The 25,815-nt window shown below is 37.6% G+C and overlaps 1 protein-coding gene across 1 annotated transcript; it reads right to left on the reverse strand.

Moving 5' to 3' along the window:
• Window positions 1-13,501: 13,501 nt before the first annotated feature.
• On the reverse strand, window positions 13,502-21,890 carry LOC141714684 (uncharacterized). Its single transcript, XM_074518188.1, has 5 exons — window positions 21,749-21,890; window positions 15,783-16,663; window positions 15,271-15,672; window positions 14,290-15,092; window positions 13,502-14,204 (listed from the first exon to the last, which is right to left on the reverse strand). The coding sequence occupies exons 1-5, from the start codon at window positions 21,888-21,890 to the stop codon at window positions 13,502-13,504; spliced, it is 2,931 nt and encodes a 976-aa protein (XP_074374289.1).
• Between the last annotated feature and the right edge of the window lie 3,925 nt (window positions 21,891-25,815).

Genomic DNA, 25,815 nt, shown 5'->3' on the forward strand with positions numbered 1-25,815 from the left:
ACAGGGCCTAGCCATCGTAGCACCAGCTGCTGGACATCCCCCTGGGAGACGATATCCCAAACCATACTCCTCGGGCTCTCCACCCGTCCACTCCTGCATTACATTCAGCGTCGATGAATCAATAAGAGCGGTAGGTATCTGCAGCTGCTCATAAGAAGGCCAATGGACTCCAACTTCCTTGCACAACTTTGTGACAATAGAGACATAAGGGATGTTGTTGTGCGTCCTCCCCCTCAAAAACTTCAAAATCCCTTGGTAGATAAACTCACCAAGGTCCACATAAAACTCCTCATTCAAAATCCCCCATAACAAGCCGGCTCTCTCAATTGTAACCTCATGTGCATGCGAAGAAGGCAAAATATTAGCACAAATAAAGGCATTCCATGCACGGGCATACCTGTTCATCGCAACAGCCCGAAAAGAATGATACTCATTAGATCCAGTCTTAAACTTCCACACCGTGCCCGGCTGACAGAGAGTAACAATAATCAAATATGAGTCAAAATCCTCGGGGGTCTTCTCGTTCCAATTCTCCTCCCGGGGCTTCCTTTGTCGCTGCCCAATAACACGGCGAATCACCTCGGGCTGGTAATCAACCGTAAGCCCCCTAACAACAGTGTACCCATTCTTGTCGACCTTAGCGTTCATATAAAACTCACGAACCACACTCATCGGGACCTCCTCCGGTGTCTCACAAAAAGAAATCCACACTTTCTCTGCAATCATCAGCAATAACTCACCATCCCTCCCCGATGGCAAAAATCCCCTCTCCTTTAGAATCGGCTTAGTCAGAAGCCTAGCATACTCCTCCTCAGAAGCCCTATCCACCAAACGGGGCCTCACAGCAGTACCCCTCGAAGAATCAGCAGTAGGAATGGTGTTGCTGCTATCAACAGTTCGAGATCTCTTTGGGGCCATTGAAACTGAGAATAAGTGTTGAGAGTTTGTGTTTTGTGTGTAGGAGAGAGTTTGTAAGTTGAAAGTATATGGGAGTGTATATGGAGAGGTTGTGTGTATATATAGGGTAGGATTTAGGTTTAGAATTAGAGTAGGAGTGGGGTTTATGGCTTGTTTGTAGGAGGAAATTCGTGGATTAATGGGGTTATGGCTTTGGTATTTTATTTTTGTGTTTTTTCTGTTTTTTTTATAAGGCCGAAAAAAAATTCCAACAATGGGGCTCCAGGCGGTCGCCCAGGAATACCAGGCTGGCGCCTCAGCTTCCAAGCGGGCGCCCGGGACAACAGGCGGGCGCCCGGGAGCTATCTGGAAAAAAAAATTATGCCTTTTTCTTTTCTGATTTTTTTGGGTTTTTGGATAGAGTACTAACTTCTAAAGGTTCCTATAGTCTCAAATCTTGGGTTGCTTCCCAAGAAGCACTTCTTTTACGTTATTAGCTTGACATAGAGTAGTTCGATTTAGTTGACAATAAAATGACACTAACCACTTCCCGGTTTGCCGTGTCCCCATAATAGTGCTTCAATCTCTGACCATTAACCTTGAATGCTTGGCCCAGATCATTCTCAAAAATCTCCACGGCTTCATGTGGAAACACAGTTTTGACGATAAATGGTCCAGACCGCCTTGATTTTAACTTTCCAGGAAAAAGTCGGAGACGAGAGTTGAATAAAAGAACTTGTTGCCCCGACACGAATGACTTAGGAGATAGCTTCCTGTCGTGCCACCTTTTTACTTTCTCCTTGTACATTTTGTTGTTCTCGTACGCTTGTAGTCGAAATTCATCAAGTTCATTTAATTGAAGCATTCTCTTCTTCCAAGCTGCATCTAGATCAAGGTTTAACGTCTTTAATGCCCAATAAGCCTTATGTTCAAGCTCCGCAGGTAAATGACATCTCTTACCATAGACAAGTTGAAACGAGGACATCCCAAGTGGAGTCTTGTATGCTGTTCTATAAGCCCAAATAGCTTAATTGAGCTTCAAAGACCAATCTTTCCTTGACTGACAAACAACTTTCTCTAGATAGCGCTTGATCTCTCTATTAGACACTTAGCTTGACCATTAGTTTGCGGATGATAGGCAGTAGCAATACGATGATTCACATTGTAGCGTAGCATCATAGAAGTAAACTTACGATTGCAGAAATGTGACCCCTCATCACTTATGATCACTCGTGGTGTTCCAAACCTTGTGAATATCTGCTTATGAAGAAAACTTAACACTACCTTTGCATCATTTGTCGGTAGAGCCTTGACTTCTACCCATTTCGAGACATAATCGACTGCCAGCAAGATGTACTGATTATTACAAGACGAGATAAATGGTCCCATGAAATCAATTCCATAAACATCGAAGACCTCAACTTCAAGCATCATATTTAAAAGCATCTCATCCTTTCTAGTAAGATTCCGAACTCTTTGGCAACGATCACACCTTAAAATGAACTGATGTGCATCCTTAAACAACGTAGGCCAGAAAAAACCTGCTTGCAGAATATGAGCTGCTGTCTTTTCACCTCCATAATGTCCACCATAAACTGTGGAATGGCAGTCTTGTAATATCCCCTCCGTCTCACAGAATGGGATACATCTCCTAATGATCTGGTCAGCTCCTTGTCTAAACAAATATGGTTTATCCCATATGTACCACTTCACCTCATGCAGAAACTTCTTCTTTTGAGCTGCATTCATATTAGGAGGCATTATATTGCTGATAAGATAGTTCACAATGTTTGCGAACCATAGCCCTTCCTCCTGAACTGCGAACAACTGCTCATTCGGAAAAGATTCGTTGATCAATGTCTTATCATGTGAAGTAGAATCGGGATTCTCCAGTCTAGAGAGATGGTCAGCTACTTGATTCTCAGTACCTTTTCGATCCTTGATCTCTAACTCAAATTCCTGTAGCAAGAGCACCCAACGAATAAGTCTAGGCTTCGAATCCTTCTTTGAGACCAGATAGCGAATGGCAGCGTGATCAGTGAATACTGTCACCTTTATCCCAAGTAGATAAGATCGAAATTTTTCGAACCCAAAAACTATAGCCAAGAGCTCCTTCGCAGTAGTGGTGTAGTTCATTTGAGCTCCATTAAGCGTCTTACTAGCATAGTAGACCATATGAAAGATATTATTCTTGCACTGCCCAAGAACTGCTCCCACTACATAATCACTTGCATCGGACATCATCTCAAAAGTTTCTGTCCAATCAGGTGTCGTAATAACTGGTGTAGTTATTAAACTCTTCTTGAGAGTCTCGAATGCTTCCAAGCATTCATCATCAAATTTGAAAGGCACATCTTTCTCGAGCAAGTTGCACAACGACTTAGATATCTTAGAGAAGTCCTTGATGAAACGCCGATAAAAACCCGCATGACCAAGAAAACTACGGATTCCTTTCACAGAAATAGGTGGCGGAAGATTTTCAATAACTCCCACCTTGGCTTTATCCACCTCAAGGCCTTTGCTAGAGACTTTATGCCCAAGAATAATGCCTTGTTGCACTATGAAGTGACACTTTTCCCAATTGAGCACCAAATTAGTTTCCACACACCTTTTAAGCACCAAACGAAGATTATGCAAACATTCATCAAATGAATGTCCAAAGACGGAGAAGTCGTCCATTAACACTTCGACATTATTTCCAATTATATCAGAGAATATAGCCATCATGCATCTCTAAAAAGTGGCAGGAGCACCACATAAGCCGAAAAAACTCTGCGAAAAGCAAACGTTTCAAATGGACAAGTGAAAGTAGTCTTTTCTTGATATTCTGGTGCAATACAAATTTGATTATAACCCGAATAGCCATCCAGAAGACAATAATACTCATGACCAGCCAACCTGTCAAGCATCTGATCAATAAATGGAAGAGGAAAGTGATCCTTCCTTGTGACTTTGTTCAACTTTCTGTAGTCCATGCATACCCTCCATCCTGTGACTGTTCGAGTGCGGATGAGTTCGTTCTTCTCATTTGCTACCACAGTAATACTTCATTTCTTAGGTACACATTGTATTGAGCTCACCCAGGAACTGTCAGAAATAGGATATATGATTCCTGCATCCAGCCACTTTAGAATTTCTTTCTTCACCACTTCTTTCATGATACGATTAAGTCTTCGTTGTTGCTCAACAGTCGGCTTGCTACCGTCCTCTAGCAGAATTTTATGCATGTAATACGAAGGGTTGATCCCTTTTATATCTGCTATAGTCCATCCGATTGCCGATTTGAATTCTCTCAAGATCCTCAAGAGCTTGTCCTCATCACTACCTGAAAGGTCAGATGTAATAATAACAGGAAAAGTAGATGCATCACCTAAAAAAGCATACCTCAAGTGTTCAGGCAATGGTTTAAGCTCCAAAATAGGTGCTTCCTCAATAGATGGTTTGAGCTTTCCCTCAGCATTCTTGAGATCGGTATTACTAAGAGATTCAAATGGAATGTCTAGCTTTCTCTTCTAAGGAGAAGCATTTAGATATTGTAGTTGCTCATTGCCTTCTTCATCTTCACTGTCAAATTCCCCCAATAAGGATTTTTCTAAGGCATCAGTCCTTAGCACATGATCAAGTTCTGAAGTTACTGCAGAATCAATCAAATCCACCTTGAAGCACTCCTCATCTTCTGTAGGGAATTTCATCGCATTGAATACATTGAATGTCACATCTCGATCTTGCACCCTTATAGTAAGTTCACCTTTTTGCACATCTATCAAGGTAAGGCCTATAGCCAAGAAAGGTCTTCCCAAGATTATGGGAATCTTCTTATCTTCCTCGAAATCTAGAATGACAAAGTCTGCAGGGAAGATGAGGTTATCCACCTTTAGTAACACGTCCTCCACGATGCCTCGTGGGTATATAATAGAACGATCAGCCAATTGTAGGGACATGTAGGTGAGCTTTGGATCAGGTAAATTCAGCTTTTTGAAGATAGACAACGGTATCAGATTGATGATTGCTCCAAATTCGCAAAGGCACTTGTCGAATGACAACTTGCCAATGGTACAGGGAATGGTGAAGCTACCTGGATCCTTAAGCTTTGGAGGTAATTTTTGTTGCAGCACATCACTGCATTCTTCCGTTAGAGCAACGGTATTAAGATCATCCAGTTTCACCTTCCTTGAAAGAATACCCTTCATGAATTTTGCATAACTAGGCATTTGCTCCAGAGCCTCAGCGAAAGGTATGTTGATGTGAAGTTTCTTGAACACCTCCAAAAACTTACCAAATTGCTTCTCCTAGCTTTTATTTTTGTAATCTCTTAGGAAAAGGTGGTGGAGGATAGAGATGTTTCTCCCCTGTATTACCCTCAGGCAAAGTGTGTTCAATAGTAGTCTTCCTTGGTTCCGCCTCTTTCTCCTTTTGATTTTCTTCTTCATCTACAACTTCAATTTCTCCATCTTTTGCTTTTTCAGCATCAGCAACTTTTCCAGACCTTAAAGTAATAGCTTTGACTTGCTCCTTAGCTTCCTTCCTGCCTGGCACTTCAGTATCACTGGGAAGTGTGTCAGGTTGACGATTGAGCACGACATTGGCTATTTGACCGATTTGATTCTCCAAGGTCTTGATAGACACAACCTGACTTTTGCACAACAGCCTTAGCTCCTCGAAATTAGCACTAGAAGGTGGAGCATCACCTCCTTATTGAGGATATGATTGCCTTTGAGCATATTGTTGAGGTTGCGGGAATCCAGGTGGATTAAACTGCTTACTTACAGCTTGCTAATATGGTTGCTGAACAACATTCTGAGTATTGCTCCAGCTGAAATTGGGATGATTTCTGTTATTAGGATGATAAGTAGCTGGCACAGGCTACTGCGATCGCTGATAATTGTCACATACTAAACAGATTCGTTAACAAGAGAACACTGATTCGTAGCATGAGAGCCTGCACAGAGCTCATAGACCAAAGCTACTGATTGACTCCATAGTTGGCTAAAGAATCGACCTTCATCGACAGCGCTTGGAGCTGCGCTGCAATAGCTATAGCTGCATCAACTTCCAGAATACCTGCTACTTTCCTAGGCATCATCCTTTGAATTGGGTTTTGATGCTCGTTTACAGCCATAGTTTTAATAAGATTATAGGCTTCAGTATTGCTTTTGGCCCACAAGGCGCCTCCAGCTGTTGCATCGAGCATGGGCCGCGATTGGGCCCCCAAACCATTGTAGAACCCACTGATCACCATCTAGTCAGGCATATCATGATGTGGACACTTTCTCAACATCTCCTTATAGGGCTCCCAAGCTTCACACATATATTCTGTTGGTTATTGCGCAAACTGAGTAAGAGCACTCTTCATAGCTGCAGACTTGGCCATTGATAAAACTTCAGCATAAACTTTTACGCAAGATCTTCCCAAGTAGTGATGGACCCAGCTAGTTCAGAATGTAACCAGTCCTTAGCTTTATCCCTCAGAGAAAATGGGAAAAGCCTCATCTTGATAGCCTCATCAGTAACACCATTATATTTGAAAGTACTACAGATCTCGACAAAATTCCTGATATGCATGTTGGGATCTTCAGTCGCAGCACCTCCGAAAGAAACAGAATTCTGCACCATCTGAATAATGTCCGGCTTGATTTCAAAAGTATTAGCATGAATAGCCGGATGAATGATACTTGACTGAATGTCATCAATTTTAGGCCGAGAAAAGTCCATAAGAGCTGGATCTGCTGGAACTATACGATCACCCATGATTACCGGTTCTTTCTGCTCATTCTCTTTATTCGAATCTTTAAAATCTATCTTCTCCGGAATATCAAGAACTGAGTCTGTCTCCTCAGCCGTATCTAGAGTCCTCTTGCGAGTGCGAGAACGTGTTTGCATAAATGCTCGCTAGAGTACCTGAAACACAACCGAAAATAATAAGTAACAAGCCTTAATCAATGAGTCCTAATGACCACTGATGGCAAGTACATAAACTAAACAAATTAACACCGAGTCCCCGGCAGCGGTGCCAAAAACTTGTTAGGCACAAAACACACGCTAATAATTCACGCAAGTATACGCGTTTGCAAGTAATATAAAATGATTTCTAGTTCATTCCCACAGAGACTCAGACTAATTATATTTAATTAACACTCACTCACCAATGTATGATTACTTCTCAATATCAAGACACTAACACTTAAGGTTGATTGACTAATTATTAACTACGATTAACTACGAGAATAGAACACCTAAATTAACACTTGAATTAACAATATTAAACACACATGAGATCATAACTTCATTACTACTTCATTCAATAGTTATTTTTATTACTCTTAGCATGCAACGGTGATGATATTAATCGAACAACACGAAACTGATAAAAGCCAACTTTCGTTGTACAAGTACAATTCTACCAAGCATCGACAATTAAGATAGAAGTTGAATAGGCATCAATTATGTTGAGACCCTATATGTGTACAGAATTTGACAACATAACGATTTAAGCGCAAGTTATTCATTATGATTACACAGGGCAAGTAAAACGGTTAGAGTTACCCACTAATCATGCATACAATACATGAACCTATGCTAGCATGGCAAGTTCTAAATCTCAAGATTCACTGTCGCTTGATAAGAGATTAATAGACTATCTTATATGTTCACGACGCACATAAGATGAATAAGCACAACCTATGCTAGATATCATACAATCATCACATACCAAGGTATTAAACAATTAACTAAAGAAATCCACAGTAAATCCGCTACGACCCCATGATCACGATTAGCCCATGATAGAACTCATCTTCACCATTAGTTCATATGAAAACATGATAATAACACGACAATATAAACTAATAAAATACTTATTAAAACCAGAGTACGTCACAAGATTATTAAGGTTCAAAGTAAAGAAAATTAGCATCCACTGTTATAACGAATAAAAGAATCACAAGATAACATATGTTTCCTCTTCTTCGTTGCGGTGTGCTAAAACGGTCTTCTTAATCTTCTCTCCTTGCTCCTTACTTGATTAATACTTGTTGCTTCTCTTTGTGAAACGTCTCTCAATATTACTTATATAGAAGTCCACAAGAATCAGCAGTCTCAGAAGTCCAATAGGATACGAATTAATAAAAAGCAGAATCAGAAAATCCGACTCCAGGCGGCCGCCCCAGCTTCCAGGTGGGCGCCTCAGCTCCCATGCGGCCGCCCCAGATGACAGGCGGGCGCCTGGAATGCTTCTGGAAAAATGAACTTCTTGCTCCTATTTTTGCTGATTTCTTCACACATCTCCCCGAGACTGATCCACAGTACTTCCCTAGGCTTATTTTGATAAAATCTCCCTGAATTCGCAAGTTATACCCTGAAATGCAAAAACACTCGAAAGCGCATCAAATACACAAAATACTTGATTTCCAGACATCAATTCAAGCCATTATAAGACGTTCTAAGTGGTATAAAATGCCACTTATCACATTTCCCCAAAATAGGTTGAAAATAGTGATTTATAACTACAGGGGATACGTAACTTAAAATGTTTCTGTTCCTTTACACTACGCCATAAGTGCTCAAGTGCTATGCTCTTCTGATGTTGCCTTATGATCGAAAAGCGTTGCATTTTCAATAATGCAACACCAATGGGCGTTACATCTGCGACCGTTGCATTAGAGGCCTAATGCAACGCTTTTTGGGTGTCTAAAGCAACACCAATAAGCAATGCCTAATAGATGTAATGCTACAGTAAATACATCAAATGCAATACCAAGCCGCGTTGCATCTGACATAAGAGAGATGTAAAACTCCATGTTATCTGTGGGGCCCACATTAAGGCCACGTCAGCATGTGACACGTGGATGCCACGTCAGCACTGGTCCCCACAGAAATTACACGTGGATGCCATGTAAGCAGTTGGGGCCCACATGCCACGTCAGTAGTGGTCCCCATGCCACGTCAGTGGTATGTAATACAACGCTTTTTCTCTTGTTTTAACACAGTAGAACATAATTTAAGGCAACACTTAAATAGTTAATGCAATACCATAATTTCTGGTAAAAATAGTACTAGTAGTTTATAATGCAACACCCAAATATCAAATGCAACGCTTTAATTAAAAATATTACAAGATACTGTTTGATAATTATATAAACCCATGAAAATCATCCAACAACCATTCAACAATTCAACTACAACCATTCAACAATTCAACTAGCCATCCAACAACCATCATCCAACCCCAGTACAAGCCCATCCATAAAATACATCTAACCCCGACATCATACTAACTATTAAATTCATTACAAGTTGTCCAATGTGCCAAAAAGCACACAAAATTAAGTCTAACATTTTAAAGAAATGACAATCTCTATATATTAGGTCCAGTGATATAAGGATAGTCTAAATTTCGGTGCCGCCTTGAGTAATAGGAGTACCGTTGTCATCTTGATCACTTGATGCAGTGGCACACAAGTCTCTAATGTCGAACTTAAGACTTGGATTAGCTTCATATAGCTTTTTCAACATCCACGACATATTCTCCTGTACTTTTGCATTCATCTTGGCCTCCAAATCAGATTCAAGTTCTTGCTTTATTTATGTAGATAACTTCTGCACATACTGGTCTGAAGGAGCAGCATAAGTCGTGTCATTTGTAGGTTTTTTACCCTTTCTTCCCACTAACCAATTTCGTCCATGAGGTTTACCACCATGGACAAGTGCATTGGCCTCAACAATGTTTCCATCATTCACCAATTCCTGAACTTGCCTCTAGAAGAAATGACTATATTAATATTTGAAGCCTAGCATGCACTTAAATGACAGCAGTATAATATAATATTATACTTACATATTTTGTTCTCAGTTCTTCAGTATATGTCTTGTAAGTTCTCCCTGGTTCTCGTTTATAGGTTTCCAAGTAGATTTCAGCATCAGATGGCTTGGCAATATTCATGTCCTTCTTTTTCTATCATGTATCAATACAAGAAAATTTAGTGCATAAACGATGGACCAATTAATATTCGACCAAACAAAAATGTACTTTAAACTAACAGTGAAAACAAGAAAATCATACCAGCTTTTCTTTAGCTTGTGCATGAGTTTTGGGCCCCATGGTATGTGTCTCAGTTATTGTATTACAACGTGCAGCATTATTCTCAACTAGGGACTTAAAATTGAAAAGCAATAAAAAATATATCAACAAATGTATCCAACCATTAGTATTTAAATCTCATTAATTTAATTTACATTGAATTATATTATTATCATGAATTTTCCTCATTTTAACTTTTATGTTCCACATGAAACAATATTAACATTATATAAATTTGGCATAGTACCTGAACTGATTCATCCCCCTAGTACTTCAAAAGCATTTTAAAATCTTCAAGCGGAATTGTGTCGGGACTGTTCTCAATCCTTTCCTCATCAGTACTATATTTCCTATAATGTGCCTTTTTCATCAGAGACTTAAACCGCCTCCAAGACTCATTAAGTGTGTGCATGACCCACTTGTGCCCTTCTTTCGGAATAACATACCTAGCCTACCATAAACATATATGAAGAAATAAATCAATTAATTTAAAAGCAGAAATTAATATCTACCCAAATTTTGATAATAAGTTCTGATGATGCAATAAGTTCTGATGATGCAATAATAAATTAGTTAATTTAAAAGCAGAAATTAATATCTACCCAAGTTTTGATAATAAGTTCTGATGATGCAATAAGTTCTGATGATGCAATAAGTTCTGATGATGCAATAATAAATCAGTTAATTTAAAGCAGAAATTACTATCTACCAAAGTTTTGATAATAAGTTCTGATGATGCAATAAGTTCTGATGATGCAATAATAAATTAGTTAATTTAAAAGCAGAAATTAATATCTACCCAAGTTTTGATAATAAGTTCTGATGATGCAATAAGTTCTGATGATGCAATAATAAATCAGTTAATTTAAAGCAGAAATTAATATCTACCAAAGTTTTGATAATAAGTTCTGATGATGCAATAAGTTCTGATGATGCAATAATAAATTAGTTAATTTAAAAGCAGAAATTAATATGCTCGACCTTCATAGTAACAACAAATTCACAAGTAAAAAAAATTACTAAAGTGCCAACTAAAATTCACAAGTAAGTCTTAGAGATTTACCAAATTATATTCCAGCATTTGGTTCTTTAATTGCACAGGAACAACATGCCAGTTGATGTAAGTGAGAGATACATTATCCTTGGATAGTGTTCCAAGAAAATTATTCAACTCTGTCACAGTTTTCTGCGCATCAGAAATTGGCTGACCCTCTTCATTCACATTAATGACTACTTTTTCATTAGGACCTCTGGCATGAACTGCACTCATTTTGACCGCCCTCCAGGCTTTCTTGGAGCTTGTACTTTGCATAAATACCAGGTTTATAGAAAATGAATACAAGTCAATGTATAACCTTACAAAAACATGTAAATAATCCAAAAACATATACATGTTTCAACTTCTTCGATTTCCATCCCTTCTTGGCCTAGTTCAGGAATATTTTCCATTGTTGGAGCTGCAAGATTCTGCTTTTGACGCTCACGCATTGCTAAATAAGCAGCAACTGAACCAGCTTCTTCATGATTGCCAGATTGTTTAAACATTTTGCTACATGTTGGCTTTAGAACTGGTGGATTAAACGAGCTAGTCGCTTCCCTATTATTCCCAGCTTTGTTGGGCTGCTTCTTTGTTGCAGTGATAATGACATCACTTTGAACTACTGCATTAGCTCACGACCGAGTTGTCGGTCCAGCTTCCCTGTTAGTTCTAGCTTTCTTTGACTTGATAATTTCTTTTCTCTAAAATAAAAAATGATAGTTAGTACCAGAATGGAAAAATTACTTACACTTGATTAATAATGAAAATTGAACGTATTTATATAGAGATGCTAAAACGCGGAGACCATGTGGGAACTGTATAAAGGAAATTAATCCTTAGCATTTAAATATCCTAATTAATGATTATGAAATATCATATAAATTAAATACCACAAAAACTCCTGTTCATCAATATTTAATAATGTGAAATGATATATAGATTATAACTATCAGGGGTCGTAATATTATGTTTTCTTTATGATTTAATTATGGCTATTGGCAAGAATTGATTGAAACTTAAGCGTCATTACATATTGTGTTTTGTTCTAGATTGCTATGAAGGAGTTGCGACAAAGGAAGATACCTTTTATCAACTAAGCATTACAAAATCCTTTAACCCTAAATTATGTACTAATACAAAAGCACTAAAAAAATCTTTCCGAAAGATTTAGTAATGATCTAATACCTTTAATGAATCATCGCTGGCATCTTCACTCTCATTTTCTGGAAAATATTCATCGCCTTCCTCTGGATATCGATCTTTATTTTTTGTTTTTTTAATCTCTTCAGCTTGCTTTCCCTTATCAGCAACTAAAGTGGGCAACCCAACTGATTTATAAACTACATCATTTTCTTTCATACGTTGTATTCTCCCTAGTTCATAGTCTGTCACTGGTAGTGGTGGCGGGGGAGGCAAATGCAACCATAATTATAAGGTGTAAAGTAATTAAACCATAGGAATTAAATCACCTGAAGAGAACAAAAAATCAAAAGTACCTCAACATCAAGGTCATTCTCTGCGGTGTCTTCATCATCATCTGGTTCAGTTGCTAACTGTAATTTCCTCCTTGCCGATCCTTTTTCTTTCAGACTTGCTTCTTGTTTACTTGAACTCATCTCAGGCACGGGGGAAATTTTCGTCCTCTTACTCCTTCTTTGCTATTGAAGCAAATAAGTTGTAGTGTACTTACGCTTCGGTTGTTTCTTAGCAGAACCTGGTAGTTTCTTAGCAGAACCTGGATTAGCTACACATAAATACAAATTAAGGAGGCTTAGCATCAGTATACATAAAATAGGACTGCTTCACAAAGATTACAAGGAAATGCAATTAATTACCTTCAATTATGTTTTTCCTTGCTCGTATTTTAACATGTGGCTGCATCTCGCAAGTGGGCTCAATGTCCAGGTCAACAGTGTTGTCAATGTAAAAATGAATTTCTTCGTCATTCTCGCAGCCAAGTACATGTTGATTTACATCCTTGTTATCCAACAAAAGATTCCAGCCACCCCTCTTTCCTTTACTTATATAGATTCCTCCAATTTCTGAGAAATTGAGGTAATCTTTCACAAACTTAATAAGGACAGTGTAGGAAAATCTTTCCACGTCCACGCGTGTTAGCAACATCGACTTTCCACCAACATAACTTGCCTTCTGAAACTTTCCTTCATAGTGTAGCCTCACATTTATCATTTTATCCATTCTGTAGAAAAAAACATTAGAACTCTATGACCAGCATACAAATGGACATGAAGGTAATTAAATAAAGAACAGAGAACAAATGTACAAAAAAGACAAAAAAGACAAAAAAAGAAGCAATAAAAGTAGACTAAAACAAATGGACATTAAGGTAATTAAATAAAGAAAAGAAACTTATATAGTTTGGCAGATATAAACTACACTTCAAACACATAATTAAAGACCTTACATAAAAACAGAGAACAACATGAAAATACATAGTCAACAACTATTATGTTATACAAATACACAATCTAAGGAGATGGAACACGAATTTGTGTTAAAGGAACATCGTCCCTAATCCAAACCCCTTCAGTTTCACAATTTATTCCAATGTTATATGAATGATAACTGCTCACTTCTTCCATTGCGTTCGAATTTTCAGTGTCGCACCAGTCCCTCGGTAATTTTTTGATAACATATTGACAGTTTTTCTCAACTGGATCATCCACATAAAACACTTGCTGAACTTGTGAAGATAGGACAAAAGGATCAGATTTTTGGCGTAACTTATTAAAGTTTACTCGAGTAAGACCAAAAGGATCTTTTTCTTCTTGGTACCAACAACATTTAAAGAGGACCACTGTAAAAGCTCCCCAATAGTCAAGTTCGAATATTTCTTCGATTGATCCATAGTAATTGACACCCCCAACTACTGGATTCTGGTCTTTTGAGCTTGCAAAGGTAGTGGTCTCGGCTGTTAAAAATATCCCACTATTTTGTGTAGTACATCGGGAATCTCTAAATTTGGTATGGAATCTGTATCCATTTATTACATAGCCCGTAAACTTCCTAGCTAGTCGATTAGGCCCCAAAGCAAACACCTCTAAATCCCTTGAAATATTTTCTTTTTTCAGAACCTCATCTTTTAACCATTTCCAAAAGTCTTCCATATGTGCTCGTTCCCTTTTATATTTTTGTTGACTTGCAAGACCATCCATGAAAGCTCGATGCTCCCTGAATAGTTAATAAGGTCAAATAATATATATATAGATATCAATACTTAACTGGTAAGTAAACTAAAAGGGACATTAGAACTTACTCGATTAAACTTTCTATTTCCTTATTATCAGAATTAAAAAGAATATAACGATGCGCTGCCTTCCAATCTGCATCTTTCATTTTGAATATCCTTCCATCCTTATTCTTTTTTGTTCCAATGTGATATTCCACATTTGTTCCATATTTTCCAAAATCATTTGAATTATTTTCTACTACTCCATCGACGTCCAGAAACCTTGAACAAAATATGACACACTCTTCAGCCAAGTACCCTTCTGCAATAGAACCTTTTGGCCTACTTCTATTTCTAACATAGCCTTTCAACTTTCCTAGATATCGCTCAATTGCAAACATGCAATGTAGGTGCTCAGGTCCACCGTATTCTACTTCTCTGCATAGATGTATAGGCAAGTGGACCATAATATCAAAAAATGGCTCTGTGAAAATCATTTCAAATTCACAAAGTATTACCACAATTTCTCTTTGCAACTTCTTGATATCATCTAATTCTACCACCTTGCTCCACATACCGCGAAGAAATGAACCCAACCTGATCATCGGTAATGCGACCTCGGGTTTTAATGTATTTTTTACGGCAAATTGCAATAAATAGTGGAGTATGAAATGAGCATCATGGCTCTTATACCCCACCATCTTTCTCTCTTTTATGTGCACATACCGACTTACATTTGAGGCACAATCATAAGAAAGTTTGGCATTTTTCAATAGGCTGCAGAAATTTTCTTTTTCCTTATTTGTCATGTCAAATATCGCTGCCATAATTTCAATATGCTTTCCATCGTCACTTTTAATAGGATGAAGAGGCTTTCTTATTCCCCGATCCTGTAAATTATAACGAGCATTTAGGTGATCCTTCGACTTGCCACTTATATTAAGCAAAGTACCTAATATTTTATCGCATATGTTCTTCTCTATATGTATGGCGTCCAAGTTATGTCGAAGCGGATTATGACACCAGTAGGGCAGATAAAAAAATATTGATTTTTTTTAAAGGGCCAACCCTTTTACGCTTCCTCCGGGTCTTATCTCCAAATTGATTTTCATACCCCCATAATAACTCTTCAATTTCTGTTCCTGTTAATGGCACTGGACTATTCCCCATTTCCATTTCACTATTAAATCTCTTCTTATCTAGCCTCCACTCGTGTGTCGGATCAAGAAACTTTCTATGATTCACGTAGACAGTTTTTTTGCTATGTTTCAAATAAACAGAAGAAGTCTCGTAATGGCACTCTGGACATGCTAGTTTTCCCTTCGTACTCCAGCCTGAAAACATAGTGTATCCCGGAAAATCGCTTATTGTCCACAACGCGCTTGCTCGTAAATTAAAATTCTCGCAGGTCAGGGAATCATAAGTTTCGACACCATCTTTCCACAATGCTTTCCACTCCGAAATTAAGGGCTGCATAAAAACATCAATATTGTTCTTGGGAGAATCTGGACCGGATATTAACGTGGACATAATCAGATTTTCTTGTTTTATACATAGCCAGGGGGAAGGTTATAATTTACCAACACGATTGGCCATGTACTATGACTTAAATTCATTGAACGATATGGGTTAAATCCATCAGCTACTACACCTAATCTAACATTTCGATTTTCCGCTGCAAAATCAGGATAACGAGCATCCATCACCTTCCAAGCCAAAGCATCAGTCGGATGTCTTAATTTTCCATCTTTTGTTCGTCCTAATGGGTGCCATCTCATAAGTCTGAAAAAGTCTTTGCACAGGAACATCCTCTGTAACCTTGGTCGTAGTGGGAAGTACCTCATCACGTTTGCTGCTACTTTATGAAACAACTTCGGTGGATCATTATTTTCAATGATGCCATCTTTTTCAAGTACAACCCACCTCGACACACCACAAGTTTCACATTCATTTTTTTCTTTATTTTTACCCCAATATAACATGCAGCTGTTGGGGCACGCATTTATTTTCTCGTAGTCAAGGCCTAAATCCCTAATGACACTCTTTGCAGCATTAAAAGACAAAGGGAGATTGGCATCGGGAAACGCTTCTTTGATCAGCTTTACTAATTCTCCAAATGCAAACTCACTAATTCCGTAAACGCATTTTAAATGATAAAATCTGATCAGGAAACTTAATCGAGAAAACGTAGTACAACTGGGATATAATGGTTGTTTTCCTTCTTCAACATGCCGAAAAAATTTCTTAGCGTCTGCATTTGGTTCGTCTTCACAGCCTTCTTGATTTTCAAAATTCTTACGCATATAATTGAACATTGCCTCTAAATTGTCTTCAAATTCAATCCCCATTTCACAATCTTCAAAGTCATCAGTACCTCCTAATTTTGTCTGTGAAACCTCACAGATCCAATCGGCATGTAACGGAGAAGGGCCATTGCAAACAAGATGATCGTAGATGACATCTTGACAGTACAAATTACGTTCAGTACATTTTTGCACGGACACTTCATTTGATCACCATTTTTGTAGATGGGAAATGCATTTTTCAAAAATGCTTTTATCCTTCTTATATACTCTAGACTGGATCTTGGAAAACCTATCCAAATGTAATACTCGTCCATTTTTACGAACCCTGTGACCTATTATTAAAGTCGATAGGAGATTCAACACTTTTGTAATTCTTAGTATATATTTTATCTAAACAGGTCATGTTCATACAGTGTTACCTACTCATTAATTCTATATTAAATCATACAAAGTACTATAATTAGAGGAAAGTACGCTAATTATACAGTGTTACCTATCATACTATCATACTATAATTAGAGGAAAGTACTATCATACTATTAATATGGTTTTACCTATTCATTTTATCTAAACAGGTTCAGTATTTTTACCATCCGCATTCATAATTCCAAATCAAAAGTACGCTAATTCTACCATCAAGAATTACACTCCCTCACCGTCATTCTTATCAGTTTAACGGTTTACACACAATCTTGAAAGAACAAGAGTGGATACAATATAACATAAAAAGAAGTAATATAAATCCTCAAACTAAACCACATGGTGCGAAAAATATAAATTACTTATAAACCATAATATAACAAGTAACATAAATCCTCAAACTAACAAAACTTTCCCATATATAATCAATTATGCATACATTCACATACATACAATAACTAACAAATAATCTCAGAAAAAGCAGGAGCAATGAGTGCAGCTACAAGTAAACATAATAAAAAAACATAACAAATTAATATAAAAAACAGAATACAGACTAAATCGAACCCAATAAAGACATGCAGTGATGAAAACATAAAAAACATCCAAAATCAAAATCAAACATCAACCACAAACATCAAACACAAACATATCAAAATCAAACCCTAAATCGAATTCCCCTAAATCAACAAAAACCCTAAATCAAAAATTAGAAGCTTTTTAGAAATTACCTGTAAAAGCTTTTTAGAGCACGCAAATCCAAAAGTCCCTAAATGCAAGCAAAACCAAAAGCCCCAAAGCGACAATGGTGCAGAAATTGAGAGTTTGAGAGAAGTCACTGAGAGTTTGAGCAGAAATTACGACACAGAAGTGAGCGGAGGTGTGGTACAAATTGCGAAACTACAAATTGAGAGAGTTTTTCACTGAGAGAGTTTGAGAAATTGAAAATAAAAACTAAAATGGTACTTTTTCACCGAGAGAGTCGAAAGAAGGGGGAAATGTTGAGAATTGGGGAGAAATTTTGGCCGCCCAAAATTTTGGCCTCGGTACTATAAACGTATATCTGTGTCTGAGTGCTTTATCATTAAATTTATTTATTTACTGTATATTTAAAGTATAAGTTATGCAAATAAAAACACACCAACTAAGTTGGTGCAGTGGTTGTGAACATCTTTGTTTAAGTAGGAGGTCTTGGGTTCAATTCCCTTGGCTAGCAAACCTTCTTGACAATTTTTTTATTAATATTACTATTAATATTAAGTGAGGTCATGTGGAACTCACATTATACGAAAGCACTCTCTGTCCGATCAGAGAGTGTTTCTGACCCGTCAGAGAGTGCTTCCGGATAAAATGGGTACCCACATGTTGGCCCAACACCCCCTATTTTTGCATTTTATATTTTATTAAAAAAATAAAAAATATTTTGCATTTTTTATTTAATTGAATATTAAAATATAATTTTATTAATTAAAATATTTTATATTTTAATTTATTTTTTTCTTTAAGTACGTCGAAGGTCTTGAATTCGATTCTCCGGTCCCACAACAGGGCACCGCCACGTCAGCACTGTGGGTCCCACATGTGGGCCCCACTGTGCCACGTCAGCACTGGATGTGGGCCCCACAAAACCACATCAGCATTTTCTGTCCATGTCAGCATTTTTTTACTTTTTTTAAAAATGTGTAATGCAACACCAGTAACTGTAGTGTTGCTTGTTGAACAACACTGTCAATAACTAGCAACAGTAACTTAACTATAATGGAACGCTTATTCTACTCTGTTGCAAAAAACCAAAAATTTTATAGATAATGAAACGCTTTTGGTGCAACGCTTCTTAAAAGGCATTGCATTTGAGCACTTATGTCGTAATTACGAGAATAAAACATTAGTCTATTCATACGTACTGAACCATAAAAGAATGGTCAGGGTACTTGCCTTACAACGCTTTCGAAACTCTAAATAGCTTTTACGCTGACTTCGGTCCAGGAAAAACTCGACTGGGATCTACAGATACAAAATACCCTAATCAGTTATACCGACATGCTTGATATCCTCGAACCCTAATAACCCAATCTGATAACCCGACTACTATAATTATTATAACATAATCACGTAATCACAAAGTCAGTATATAAATAGGGGTAAAATGTTTAATATAATAGAGTACGTTTTAAATTAAATTTTAGAAAATTTTGGCAGTAACTCTTTTGTTTATAAGCCTACCCGTCGATTACGATCGACGTCAACAATCACAACAATCCACATGTTTCATCACAATATCAATTCCACAATCTCGTAATTATTTACGTACAACTCCAATATACAATTTATTTTTGAAAACATTTTATACAAATCGTTTTATTTGTTTATAAAATTTAGGACTCAGATAATAATTATCACGGTCCACCGTCGACTCGCCAAGGCTCATCGTCGACGGCGGCAAAATTCTCGGGGCACCCGAAAATTCGGATTCCCACCCAAAATTTCACCAATTATTCAAAATATTTTTCCGTAAGAATATTCATATCACGAATATTACTCAAAATTAATTTCCTGCATAATTAAATAATAAAAATAAACATCAGAATTTTATCAAGTCACAACAACAAGAACCCAACCAAAAACACATGCACATAACAGATATATATACACACGCGGCCGCCTCGCCGGACGGAGCCAGCAGCAACCGGAAAACAGGAGAGCAAGCAGTAAAACAGAGAAGCTAGGCACACACTCGACTGATTATATACATATATATATATATATATATATATATATATTTACAAATCAAGCAAATACAAAACCGAATACCCAACCGGAAAAGAACCAATACAGTGGCCGGAAAACTCACCGGAAACGGTGGGAAAACGGGAGAACAGATGCGGAGAAGAAACAGGAGGAAGGAGGGAGAGATTAGAGAGATGAGGGAGGTAGAGAAGGAGAGACAATCGAAGAAACGAAATAGAGAGAAAGAGAGATGATGTTGAGCCGAGAACAGAGGTGAAGGGGGGGTTTGGGTATATTATTTGTTTTCTTCAGTTGATCATACGGCAACATGTATTATTTCGAATGGATACGTGTCAAAATTCTTGTATAGAATTTTGACACGTGTCCCCTGATAATGAATAGTCTGTATTTCTGGCTCGATTTCGCAAATAAATGTACCGAGATTCACACAAATCTGTTTCTGAAAATTATAAAAATAATCTTAAAATAATAGAAATATCCCCAAGTTTGTAAAAACATAATTTTCGTAATTTTAAAACAATTTTTTAACATAATTTATACCCGCTTTTAACCATTAAACGAATCGACGCGCGAGTGAAATTAATCCCGAAAATTTCCAAAATAATTTTAAAATTCTCAGAATATTATAAGCTTCATAAAATATGAATTTCGTGATTTTTGAAGAATTCTGGAATTAAATATGGATTTTACAAATAAATATAATCAGAAAATTATTTAAAGATAAATAATTAGTGAAATATTGATATCTCAGTTTTATAAAATCCTAAAAATAATTATTGAAATTATAAAACCATAAAAATAATTTTAGAGGATATCCAAGTATTTATGGAATTAAAACGGTAATAAAATCACTTTTAAAAATATAACAAAACCACATATCTCTATAATGAATCACAAAATCCCGTCCATATACCAACATACCACAATCAAATAAATAATAATCAACAAACTGCTACCAAAAATCAATACAAATATTTTATTTAATTATTTATTCAATTATTACACTTTTAAGTATAAAAAAAAAAGAAAATACATGAGTCGTTATATCATTTCCCCTTTAAAAAAGATTGTCCCCGGAATCTAACTTGGCTAAACAAATGAGGATATTTATCAAGCATATCTGACTCTAATTCCCAAGTAGACTCTTCTACTCGAGGATTTCTCCACAAGACTTTCATTATGGGGATCAACTTATTCCTAAGGACTCGCTCTTTACGGTCTAAGATTTGGATTTGTTGTTCCACGAAGAACAAATCTGGATAAAGCTCAATGAGTTCATACTCTATAACCTGATTTGAATCGGGAACATAGGGCTTCAACATGGATACGAGGTGCACATTGTGGATATGCTGGAACTGCGGCGGTAATGCTATCTCGTAGGCAACCTTCCCTACTTTCTTCAAAACCTCAAATGGTCCTATAAATCTGGGGCTAAGTTTACCTTTTTGAGCAAATCGCACTAACCCTTTCCAAGGGGATAACTTTAGTAAAACCAGTGCTCCTATATCGAAGTTTATATCCTTTCGATACAAGTCTGCATTCTTTCTTTGCCTATCCTGGGCTGCTTCTAACCTTTTCCGAATCAATGCTACCGCATCTCTGGTTTGTTGAAACAACTCGGGGCTTAAAACTTTCTTCTCTCCTACTTCATCCCAATACAATGGTGATCTGCACTTACGTCCATACAAAGCTTCATAGGGCGGCATTCCAATACTGGCATGGTAGCTGTTGTTGTACGAGAAATCAATCAAAGGTAAATGTTCATCCCAGTTACCCTTAAAATCCAAAACATAAACTCTCAACATATCCTCTATGGTCTGAATCGTTCTCTCACTTTGACCGTCTATCTGAGGATGATAGGCGGTGCTCATATTCAACTTAGTTCCTAGACACTCTTGGAATTTGGTCCAAAATTTAGAATTGAACCTCGGGTCTCGATATGACACAATGGACACAGGAACCCCATGTTTGGTCACTATCTCATCCAAATACAACTTGACTAACTTTTCCAAGGAATACCTTTCGTTAATTGGAAGAAAATGTGCTGACTTGGTCAGCCTATTAATAATTACCTAAATGGCGTTGTGATTTACTCTCGTTTTTGGCAATCCCACTATAAAATCCATTGCAATCTCTTCCCACTTCCATTGAAGAATCTTCAAGGGTTGTAATAATCCACTTGATCGTTGATGTTCCGATTTTACCGTCTGACATACGTGACACTTGCTAAACCAATTGGTAATATCCTTCTTCATTCCTGGCCACCAAAAGTTTCTCTTCAAGTCTTGGTACATCTTAGTACTACCAGGGTGGATAGAAAACCGAGAGTTGTGCGCTTCATATAACACTTCATTTTTCATTTCAGTCACATTAGGAATCCAAATTCTGGAAGAAAATCTAAACAAACATTGGCTATCCTTTTAGATACACAACTCTTCTCCTATCAAAGTATCCAATTCTTGTTCCATAACTCCTTCTTGACACCTTTTGATCTTTTCCATCAATGCTGGTTGGAAGGTAATCTCGTACAATTGCTCTGGACTTCCATTTGGTACTCGAACTTCAATCTCCATCTTTTCTAAGTCTCGTGCTAGTTCGTCCACAATCCGAACTATATTCAACTTCTCTTTTCTGCTCAAGGCATTAGCCACCACATTGGCTTTACCTGGGTGATAGTTAATTGAAAAATCGTAGTCCTTGATCAATTCCATCCATCTTCTCCGTCTCATGTTTGAATCCTTCTGCGTGAATATGTACCTCAGGCTCTTATGATCCGTATAAATATCACACTTCTTTCCATACAAGTAATGATGCCACAACTTTAGAACAAATACTATAGCTGCCAACTGAAGTTCATGAACTGGATATTTCTGCTCGTGAGGCTTTAGTTGTCTGGAGGCATAGGCGATAACTTTGTCGTGCTGCATCAGCACACATCCCAAACCTTTCAAAGAAGCGTCGCTATAAATCACAAAGTTTCCCGTCTCATCTGGCAACGCTAGTACTGGAGCGGACACTAACCTCCTTTTCAATTCCTGGAAACTTTCTTCACACTTTTCCGTCCAAATGAACTTCTCATTTTTCCTAGTTATTTTGGTTAATGGGGATGCAATTTTAGAAAAATCCTTTACAAACCTTCGGTAATATCCAGCTAATCCAAGAAAACTTCTTACTTCCGTCGGAGTCTTCGGTTGCTTCCACTTGGATACGGATTCAATCTTTATATGGTCTACCTTGATACCTTCCTTGCTCACCACATGTCCAAGAAACTGTACCTCTGTCAACCAAAACTCACACTTGGAGAACTTTGCATATAATTGCTTTTCTCTCAACCTCTGTAGGGCAATCCGTAGATGCGTTGCGTGATCTTCTGGAGTCTTTGAATATATGAGGATGTCATCAATAAATACAATAAAAGAACTTATCCAAGTACTCCTTATACACCCTGTTCATTAAATGCATAAAATCCGCTAGCGCATTTGTCAATCCAAAACGACATCACTAAGAACTCATAATGGCCTTACCTTGTCCTGAATGCAGTCTTGGGAATATCTTCGGGCTTTATCATCAGTTGGTGGTAGCCGGACCTTAAACCAATCTTTGAAAAATAACATGCCCTCTTAAGCTGATCAAACAGATCATCGATGCGTGGTAAAGGATACTTGTTCTTTATTGCCAATTTGTTCAGCTCTTTGTAGTCAATGCACAATCTCCTACTGCCATCTTTCTTCTTTACGAATAGCACTGGAGCACCCCACGGAGAAACACTGGGTCGAATAACTCCCTTATCCAATAGTTCCTGAAGTTGTTTGGCCAATTCTTTCATTTCCACTGGAGCCATTCTATATGGGGCTCTGGAAACTGGTTCAACTCCGGGTATCAAATCAGTGGAGAACTCTATCTCTCGATCAGGGGGCAATCCTGGAAATTCCTCTGGAAAGACGTTGGGAAATTATTTTACTATAGGAATCTCATCCAAAGTAGGGGTCTCTTTCTTCGTATCCACCACATGAGCCAAATATGCTTCACACCCTTGTCGCAACAATTTCTTTGCTTGTAATACTAAAAGGAACTTCTTATCCTGCCTCTGTCTGTGATAACTGATCCTTTTATTATCTGGGGTATACATAGCAACTCTCTGTTTTTTACAGTCAATATTTTCCTTATATAGGGACAACCAATTCATGCCTAAAATAACATCAAAGTCTCCTAACTCAAAGGGTATTAGGTCGGCAGGGAAAGTATATCCTGAAATCTCTATGGAGCACTTACGGCATAATTGACTTACAGGCACTTTATTCTTATTAGCCACCTCTATGGTCAAAGGTTCATCTAAGTCTTCCAACACCAATTGCATTTTACTCACACAATCCATAGATATAAAAGATTTGGACGCTCCCGAATCAAATAAAATGTTAACAGGTACGGGATTAAGAGAACGCGTACTTGCAACTACATCGGAATCATGAGCTGGATATTTCTTGGTCATCTTAAAGGTTCTAGCTCTAGCAGTACTGGCTGCTGGTCCTTGGGACACGCTCCTTCCAATATTACCTTGGGTCACTGACTTGCAATTCCTAGCGATATGCCCCACTTTGCTGCAACTAAAACAGGTTACTCCTTGAGTCTCAGACTTGCACTTCGTGAAATAATGACCCTTCTGGCCACACTTAAAATAGGTGATATTTTCTCGGAACTGACCACTGTGCTTCTTCCCGAATGTCTTACAATCGATCACTGGCTTGCTAAACCTTGTCGGGTAGAACTAACTGAAGTGGTACTGGGCCTAGCCTGGGGAAAATTCTGTCTCCTGAACTTTATATTCTTATTCTTTCCAACCCAACGCTGGAACTTCTGACTTACCCTACCTTATTCTGACCTAGCAGGTCCACTTTCAAACTTCCTTTTCTTCTCACCCTGCTCCTTAGCAGCTAATCTCTGATCACTTTCTATCACTAAGGCAGCCTGAACTACCGAAGTATATGTCTTGAGTTGTAAAGCTACAACTCCACTCCTTAACTCTGGCTTCAACCCTTGTTGAAACCGCTTCGCTCGCTGAGCATCCGAACTCACATACTATGGTACTATACGGGCCAACTCCTTAAACTTTGCTTCATACTCTGTAACACTCCTATCTCCTTGCTTCAACTCCAAAAACTCCATCTACATCTGACTCTGGAGACAATCCGGGAAGTATTTCTCCAAAAACAGCTCTGTAAATCTGGTCCATAGGACAGGACCATCTCCTTCTAATGCTCGCATAGACTCCCACCAATAGTTCGAATCATTCTTCAGAAAATAACTAGCATAATCTGTCTTTAAATCCTCACTCTCCTTGGTGAGTGCAAACTCCTTCTCCATTTCCTTCAACCATATCCTGGCAGCAACATGATCCACTTCACCTTTAAACTCTGGGGGTTTCACTGCCTGGTGATGGAATTTACGGATGAGCGGAAGCGCGAAATAACATTTATTCCGTAAAAACCATATACCGCACATATAGAAAAACGTATAAAAGGGAAAAACTGAGGAATCGAAACCATACCTCGTGAATTGAAGCTTTATAAAATTGGAGTGCTAGTAGTTGCTCCTCAGTGTGTGAAGCACTCTACCGGTATCCACCAAGAACAATCCGCTTCGATGAACCTTTCTATAAAAACTAAGCTTTTATAAAATGGAGTTTTTGGGAGAGAGAGGGAAGAAGAAGATGGAGGCTAGGGTTTTCACAAAACCAAAGTTATGTATCTTGTCCAAATGAGCCATCCATCTCATTCTATTTATAGGACTCTCCTAGGGTTTTATAATATATCTTTATATATTTTAACCCCCACATTTTATCTTCATAAAATGCTTTAATAATAATTAAAACTATTTTAATCATTATTTCTTTTTCTTAACTATTTAGAAAAATAATTCTCTCTCTCATTATTCATCAAAGGAAACATTCTTTTATGGTGTGACCCTGTAGGTTCAATATTATGCCGGTAGTAGAAATAAATAATAATAAACTTTTTATTAATTATTTATATGAATATTAAAATTCACTAAATATAATTAACTGATTAATTATATTTATTCTACATCGTGAGTGATGTTTCTCAACATATCGCGACTATCCGGATAATATGAATTCACTGCT

Source organism: Apium graveolens, chromosome 3 (assembly GCF_009905375.1).
Source record: "Apium graveolens cultivar Ventura chromosome 3, ASM990537v1, whole genome shotgun sequence".
In the NCBI taxonomy this organism is placed as follows: Eukaryota; Viridiplantae; Streptophyta; class Magnoliopsida; order Apiales; family Apiaceae; genus Apium; species Apium graveolens.

Coding starts and splice junctions, on each gene's coding strand:
- LOC141714684 (XM_074518188.1), bottom strand. CDS start 21,890: ATGTCAGACGGTAAAATCGGAACATCAACGATCAAGTGGATTATTACA. Junction 15,673..15,782: donor GTACATGGCCAATCGTGTTG/GTAAATTATAAC, acceptor GTTTTTATGCAG/CCCTTAATTTCGGAGTGGAA. Junction 14,205..14,289: donor GAAATAGAAAGTTTAATCGA/GTAAGTTCTAAT, acceptor TTAACTATTCAG/GGAGCATCGAGCTTTCATGG.